This window comes from Neodiprion virginianus, chromosome 1 (genome assembly GCF_021901495.1).
Source record: "Neodiprion virginianus isolate iyNeoVirg1 chromosome 1, iyNeoVirg1.1, whole genome shotgun sequence".
NCBI classification, from domain to species: Eukaryota; Metazoa; Arthropoda; class Insecta; order Hymenoptera; family Diprionidae; genus Neodiprion; species Neodiprion virginianus.
The window spans coordinates 9,305,903-9,313,915 of NC_060877.1; the positions used below are offsets into that span (position 1 = coordinate 9,305,903).

The 8,013-nt window shown below is 37.8% G+C and overlaps 1 protein-coding gene across 3 annotated transcripts; it reads right to left on the reverse strand.

Moving 5' to 3' along the window:
• Positions 1 to 7: 7 nt before the first annotated feature.
• Positions 8 to 7,464, reverse strand: LOC124301792 (organic cation transporter protein-like). 3 transcript variants are annotated; one of them, XM_046757235.1, is made up of 9 exons: positions 7,079 to 7,464; positions 2,219 to 2,784; positions 1,874 to 2,132; positions 1,512 to 1,680; positions 1,194 to 1,427; positions 875 to 1,089; positions 481 to 662; positions 242 to 378; positions 8 to 131 (listed from the first exon to the last, which is right to left on the reverse strand). In XM_046757235.1, exons 2-9 carry the CDS (start codon positions 2,591 to 2,593, stop codon positions 17 to 19), a joined length of 1,686 nt encoding a protein of 561 aa, XP_046613191.1. In that variant the 5' UTR covers positions 2,594 to 2,784; positions 7,079 to 7,464; the 3' UTR covers positions 8 to 16. The 3 variants fall into 3 exon arrangements, with proteins under 3 accessions (XP_046613191.1, XP_046613175.1, XP_046613183.1); XM_046757219.1 differs by having other exon boundaries at positions 7,018 to 7,464; XM_046757227.1 differs by lacking the exon at positions 7,079 to 7,464 and adding an exon at positions 6,958 to 7,049.
• Positions 7,465 to 8,013: the final 549 nt, after the last annotated feature.

The window sequence follows — 8,013 nt, forward strand, 5'->3', positions numbered from 1 at the left end:
AGAGTTATTTAAAAGATTAATACAATGTATTTTGCTTCTCGTTTATAACAATCTTTGACGGCAATGTTAACGCCTTCATGACTTCAATGTCTTTCAATTTTTCGACGCCTTGTGGACTCCTGGTTTTCTTCCTGAAATAGCAAAATATCTTGTCAAAACATGTACACGTAGAGTAACAGTGTTCACACCGTGTATGGCAAAATTTCTGGCTTCGCATAGAAAGTAATAAGAAAGAACATACTTTCCAAAGTGTTCGCCATCCTGTATAGACTCAGGCAATTTCGCGTTCAATGTTTCTGGGAGGTAGAGTGACAGGAGGCCGGCGAGGAATGAGCATGAGCCAAAAATTACAAGTGGCAATGGTGCCCATACTTCAGCCTGTGAATAGAAATGTGAGTTTACGATTCGCGACCGAAAATGTAACATCATCCTCAACGGATCGATAATACTCCTTAGTCTCTGACTAATTCTGAATCTCACCAAGTGATTAATGTATGGTGCTATTATCCCGCCAATTCTAGCGGAAAACGAACATGCTCCAAGACCGATATTTCTTAAAGCGGTAGGAAATTGTTCTGCCGCTACTACGTAGACTGCACCGTACGACGAGGTGATCGCTAGTTTCCCCGACATTGCACAAACTACCACCAACCATGGCATACCTGGAATCAGATCGGTTATATAATACGATTTAGAAGCTTTATTTCGTACTGTTTCATGAGTTTCAGGGACTGAAACACTCCGCTACTAGATACGTTGAATTCAAATTTTTTCTCGCCAATTTTAACACCAGGCAATCAAACGTCTTCCAGTCAGGGTGGAAAAGATGATATATCAATCGTAATTATACGCGGTTGACTTGCGTTCGACTCACCAGCAGGAACTAACACCGTAAGAAGCAACGCTATCCCAGCGATCAGCATGCATCCGCAGAGTATGACTTTTCTTCCCCATTTGTCCAACGTGAATAGCAGGAACAAGTAGGCCGGCACTTCCACAGACGCAGCAATGCCGAAGTTGACGAACTCGTTACCACCGAGGTTGGAAGTGTTCCAGGATAGTCCGTAGTAGGTACAGCTGTTCACGAACCTGAAAATCAGACGAACGAACGAACGACCTTTAATAATCGGCAAAACAGCACACGTAGAAACATGTCATCATCGCTTAGTCGCTGTAAAAGATCAACTTCCTACCAAGTGAAGAAAAGCAGCAGGCTCTTTTTCCTTAGGTTTGGATATCTTAGGAGATCGAACATCGACGCCTTTTCAATATCCTGCTTTGACGTGTCACTTTCACTGTTTATCAAACTGTCCAAAGTATCGCGAGTTAGTGCAACCCCATTTTTCAGCGACGCGTTCTGAAGCAGATTCTTAGCGTCCTCCACTCGACCCTTGGTCAGCAGCCATCGGGCAGATTCAGGTATAAACCTGTGACATTCATTACAAGTTCAGAGAAGTATCCTCGGAGGAGACATGTATTATTGTTCTCGATGGAGTTGGATAGATTCTTACCACCAGTAAGCGAGGAACACGATGCTGGGAATGGTGAATACTACCTGTAACGTTCTCCAATTCGTGAAAAAGTACGCAAGTCCAGCTGTCAGAATGTAACCCGATGTGAAAAATAGTTGACATCCCATCCCAGCTGCCAGTCTCTTCTTTGGACCAACCATTTCGAGTGCTAACGATTATAATAAAGCAATTCAAGTCAGAATAATGTGACATGTCTTACCGATATGCGCTATAATGAACAAGACACGACGCGGCCCGATTACTTTATAATGTACAAGTATTGTTCGAGGAGCAACACTAGCAATTTTCCAATCGTGAACGTGATTTGAAAGCCTTGGAAATGTGGAATAAAGAGTTCTCACCGATAACGTAAGCTACTAAAAACACCCCACTCGTTGTCGATCCTACTATCATTCTTGAGATCATGTACGAAACGTACTCCGGCGAAACGGTAACGAGTATTCCACCGATCAGTTGCGTGATCAATGCTGAAAAGAAGGCAGCACGGCGACCGTATCTGTCGGATAGTCCGCCGAAAATCATCGAACCCAGCATCACTCCAACCATGAAAATTGAGTCACCAATGGCCCTTAGCCACCCGTTGTTGCAAACCAGATTCCACTAAAAATAGCGCGTTATATATTCGATCTAAAGTGACGAAAGATAACCTAGGATAGATAAGATGGACAGATAAAATTTGACATTACCTCGGTTGTTGCCGTCAGCGCGTACTGACTTTTGTCATACACGAAAGAGTCGCATTCCACTACGGTCAGTTGCCTTGATACATTTCCACCTTGATCGGCAAATTCAGTGTTATCGTATCTCTCGCACCGTGACCAGCTTTCAGTTTTGTTATCCCACGGGTATCTCATATTTATGATGTCCGGTGACAGATAGAACGTTGCATTTTCTGGATTCTCGTTTGGTAGCATACATCTGAAGTCTGTTTTCGCCGCCAAAAATACTCCACCCATCTTGTGGAAGGCGCAACATATCGCTGGCAGGCACAAAGTGAAATATATCCTACGTTGGTATCGTCCGAATTCTCCCATGTGTGAAATAACGTCATCGTAACCCATTTTTGGCGATTTTACTCAGATTTATTTATCTTTTAATCGAGCAATTGATGAGCTTTCGGTAGTTTGTCACCGTATTCGAAGAAACTTTAACAGACGTTTGATCTCTATTGTACGACTCTGCAGGTATTGGAACGATGGGAAGTCTTCGATACCAATTTGCACTGCCAAACTTCTTCGGAAAACCTTATCTCCTGGAATACGAAACGAAAGGTGTGATTACACGTGTGGAAAAATTACAAAAAAATTTTGTAATTCGCATAACAATGTTTCCAGTTTTATCGCATCGTAAGGGAACATATTGCTACTATTATCACTGCAGTCATAGATTTTCGAAGTCCGGTTGTTACCGTTAGCGCAGTGTCAATCAGACGTTCCGAACTTCTTCATTCATCGTTTTCCGCTAATCTTACGTTAAGGTAATTCCTTGGTCAATCTAAAGCCCTTTGCTGTATATGGGACTTGAACTGACTGTTAATAGGAACGAAGTGAATTCCTTATTTGAATCCCTTTGTTGAATATCAGACCAAATGACTGACCGAAAACGCGAAAAGGATTTTTTGGAAAATTGGATTTTTAACGTGGCGCTTATGGTCGTTTCAAGTTTTTTCAAAACAAAAGTAAATAATAAAATTTTCATTTTTGATTGACAGAAGTGAATTATACATTGAGATGTATGAAAATAATGGAACTATACACTTGCTATTAATTGTATCTTATGAGAACGGCAGTCAAATGAAGAACTATGGACAGAACTTTATCGATAAAATTATAATGACACCCGAGTTATTTGAGATGACTCTATGCATCGTGTTCAATACTATTAAATGGCTAATAATGTGCTAATAAGTGGCTAGCTAATGTAATAAATTTTTCATTTAGCACAATTTGCAGCCTTGTACCATTGCATAATCGTTCCGATAAATTTATAGTTAACGCAATAGAACAACTATATATTTCTCACTTTGAAAATTAATTTATCCGGTGAAAGACCATTCGACGTCAATGAAGTGATGCACTTGATCGGAAGTGTGTCATCGGTATCTGCATTATTCTCATTTCTACCAGAAAGAGACTAAGTAATAGCAGAAGCAAAGTTTTTGTGTAAATTGAAATTTGATACCCAGTATCGTTGACGACGAAAATACCTCGTTTCAAATTATTGTACATTTTCTGAAATTTAATCAATTGTACCGCAGCTGTTCTAAATCACACAATGTTACGTTGACAATTCAAGTTAGAATTCTGTCTAATAGTTTCTTTAATCAAGACACAGACGCATGTTTCGTGTCATGTGATGAATGTGGTTCGATTCTACAGAAATCCAGTTCTACAGAAAAAACCTTGCACAGAATATGTTCTAAAGACTCATTTCGTAGAAGGAAAGAAACTCGAGATTCATATCAGAAATAATTCTGCATGAATTATTCCATGAGATAATTGTTCTCCGGAATATTTTTCTAGATAAATTTTTTACGCATTATTTTTGTACCACAGATTGTCTTTGACACAACGCGCATTCTGAACAATCACCGAATCGTCAAAATCATACATTTAATCGTGGATTTCGTACATTTTGATCTAATTTTATTTCATTCTATCTAATCCAATTCAATTTAAATTATTTGTGTTGAATTTGTGTTATGTCGAATGGGTATTGTGTTGGATACATGAAACTAGAAAGCTACGTAAAATATTATGTTGAAAAATATTTAGCAGAACAATTTTCCTGTAGAATAAATAGTGCAGAATTATTTCTGACGCGAATCTCGAATTCCTTTGCGTAGAAAAATATTTCTGTAAAATATATTCTGTAGAACAGTTTTCCCGTAGAACTGATTCTCGTAGAATCGATTCTCCTCCCACATGATGAATACGATCAACCGCATCATCGTGACTCAACGCTGCCCTTCGGACGAGTGAACACATAAATAATATCCCGGATCGACATGTGTTCGCAAATTGTGCGACGTGTTTACCGTAGGTGAAGTCTTGTCAAGTGTTTCAAAGAAATTAGGTACGGGGTATGACTTCGTTGCTTCCTCACATACTTGTAAATTTTTCATGCTTCAATATCAACCAGCTTTTATAATAAATCTTATTATTATAAATCTTATAATAGTGCTTTATTTTTTCACGATGATAGATGCAGGCGATCAAAAACGCCACGTAGGACCCAGGAATTCCATATCTTCTATATTAATTCAATTCAGTCTATTCTTGTGTTTCGTAATAGAAAAAAATCTGGTTACATTTTTCTCATCATTACCTTCGAAATTACCAATTCAATTCTTCCTGATATTAGGCGTATTAGGAAACATGAGTGATTTCCCGCTACTCTCCGTTTACAAATTAAAACTTTTTATAAATTAAACTTTGAGACGGAAAATATCATTCGTAATATTTTGCCAGGGGATGCGAAAAAACGCGGAATCGAACTAACGTAACGATATTTTTTTATTTTTCTTTTTAACCTTACGAATTATTCGCATAAGGTTTAAGAATAGATATCCTTCTTCAAGTTCGACGCAACTGCAGTTCTGTAATACCAATTTTGAACAATGCACCGAGTCCCAGGTTAATAGACGTATAATATCCGAGAACATTCCGTAACGTTGTGCGTTGTGACTAAATGTACAGGAATTACGTTGCGAGTAAAAAGTGAGACGCAGTCAAAACTTGTTTGCAGGCAATTCAATTTATGCATAGTAAAACGGCAAAGTATTAGTCCAATGTATTCAACGTATTATGTACAAGGAAACTCGACTGCTTCTGGAATGATCAGGTATCATACATTTGCTTTACCTGATAGTTGTAATAATTCACCGATGGATAATTGGCTTATCGGAATAGTTTCTGATTCTTCCTCGAATCGGTGCTTGTGTGTTTACCTAATCGGCTATGCTTAACACGTAAGTACAGCAAATTTCGCTGGTGATTAGGCGAAGGGGGTATTTCATCGTATTATATTTCCACTTATTATTACCTACATATGCTACCCGCGCGTTTTTCTCAGTACGAAATTAAACACTAAATAACTCCTAGAACGTAGAATTTTCTTGTCAATTATTTTTTGCCCATTTTGTTTATGTCCCAAAGAAACTAACCATGTCTCAAGAACTTATTCTTGATATATTTACTCGAACAATCTAAAACCGGTTGTAAGCTAATTCTGTTCGCCACTAGGATTACGGTTTTTTAGTTCAGCGCGCAGAGGTAGCAGATAAATTTGCAATATCGACAGCAATGGGATAAAGTGTTGAGATTTACTCAACGCGTATCTGATTTATTCACGATTTTATTTTTACAATCGAGTCGGATAACATTCACTTCTTCGTATAAATCTTCGTTGATTCGATCCGTATGAAAATTGATGAAAACACATGGTCACTAGTTGTTTAGATTCGTATTTTCATTTGTCCAGAAGTGTAAGAATGGTGAACAACAAACAGGATATCGACAATGAACGATCGGGAATACAGTTAGAGTTTTTTTGTTCTTGATACAGGGAATGCTGAATTGTTGTATATGGATCTATAGAATATTCTCATTGACATGATAGGTCGAAAAAGTGAAAAAAAGGGACTTTCGAGTAAACCTAAAGTTGTCTTTGATTCACCAAAGATCGACCGAAAATCCTCCGCATTTGTGCATTAACATGTATAGAATACATGTATGAAATGATAAATATACGGCTGTTCCTTTTAGTTATTATTATTTTTATCACTAGGGTAAAAAACTTGTTCACTTTTACACGCGGATGTCTTTTTTCCACTGTCGAAGAAACGATGACTTTACGTACGAAAACGCAGGAAAAAAAAGCTCCAGAACGAGTTGACGGATTTCAATGATTTTGGGCTCAATCGACGCGACTTTTCTAAACTTAGAACCAATTGGATTTTGGCTTTGATCGGATCGCTACTTTTTGAATTACTTAAATAACAATATTGTAAAAAATAAAATAAAAATTATGATATCTTTAGGATGAATGAGTGGACTCGGATTATAATTGGTACCATAAGATTTTATCGATCGGTGATCACGAATCAAAAGTCAGATTTGCAAAATTTAAATTTGTCAAAGTAATTGATTACATACGTACACAAACACACGTCTATCTGAAAATAATTGGAGGTGATACTACAATAAACTTCAAAACGTGGTGATCAAGGGAAAATTTAACTTTTCAGTATAATAATTTCCTTCTTTCTCTGTAAACAGAGAAACCGGGAAGTTGAATAATTGTTTGAAAAGAAAGTAATGATCGATGGATTTTGCTTTGAAGAAGCATCAAATAGTCTATAATTTCACATCCTTCCATTTTTCATGGAACAAGATGAAATCGTATGTGTAGTTTCTTATCGTACTTTGTAAAACATCGTCAACTCTGTTGAAATTGAATTTCGCAGAGACAAAACTGCACTCACTCGTTTTCACCTCTGGACGTCGACGGTTCTCGCAACTCTGCACGATTATCGCAAAACCTACCTTGATTTATATCAATGCAACGTGACCGGGGTCTCAAGGAAAACAAACTCAGATTATTGGAAAACCCCGGAGGACCCAGACTTCGAATAGGTGGGGGAATAAATGTACGAAGGATGGTCGAGGTGGGACCATTCCTGGGATCACGGAACATGAACGCAGGCACCTCTGACGTTTCAAAGTTGCCAACACTTTACCGAATGCCTGCAATGTGAGAATAGGAAAAAAAGCGCAGATACTCCACGATCGTACGACACGGGTAATAAAAAATTTTGCCGCATCGGCATCGTCGGTTATCCATGTCTGTAGTTAGCTACACTGCAAGAACTTTGCATTGCAAATTTAAGCGTTATTGTTCCTGAGCGTACGCGAATGGCGATGGAAATAGAAGTCCAGGTATTGAACGTAAGTTCTGCCTTTCATTCATTCCGCGAATCCATCCACGAGATAATGCCGCAATCCTTTATTTATATGGATCTTGTTAACCGATCTCTGTAACTAAGGAACTGATAAAACTTGATGTCATCAGTTTGATACGTTATTGTGGAATGAGAGATAAACAAAATTTGGACATAGGCATTAAATTGACAAATATTATCGACATGCATTTGCATTTAGAATAGCTGAAGTGAATTCGATGAAAATTAAATAACGCAACGATTTTGGGAGCTGGAAAGAAATAGGGTTAAGAATTCCTCGCAGGTTACCGTAAAATCTACAAGCCTTCAAGCCATTCGCATAATATTTAACGCGTATTTCTGTAATAGCATATAATTTTCTAAGTATTAAGTTCTCAACTCCCGAACCAAAAACTTTTCTTTTATGAGTAACAAATAATTCATTCATTCATTCGTTCGTTCGTTTTTTTTTTTGCAATGATATTTGACGAGTAATCGAATTACACTTGAGAAATATGAAATTTTTTTTCAATACCTTTG

Coding starts and splice junctions, on each gene's coding strand:
- LOC124301792 (XM_046757235.1), bottom strand. CDS start 2,593: ATGGGTTACGATGACGTTATTTCACACATGGGAGAATTCGGACGATAC. Junction 1,090..1,193: donor CTGCTGCTTTTCTTCACTTG/GTAGGAAGTTGA, acceptor TCTGATTTTCAG/GTTCGTGAACAGCTGTACCT. Junction 379..480: donor CACCATACATTAATCACTTG/GTGAGATTCAGA, acceptor TTCTATTCACAG/GCTGAAGTATGGGCACCATT.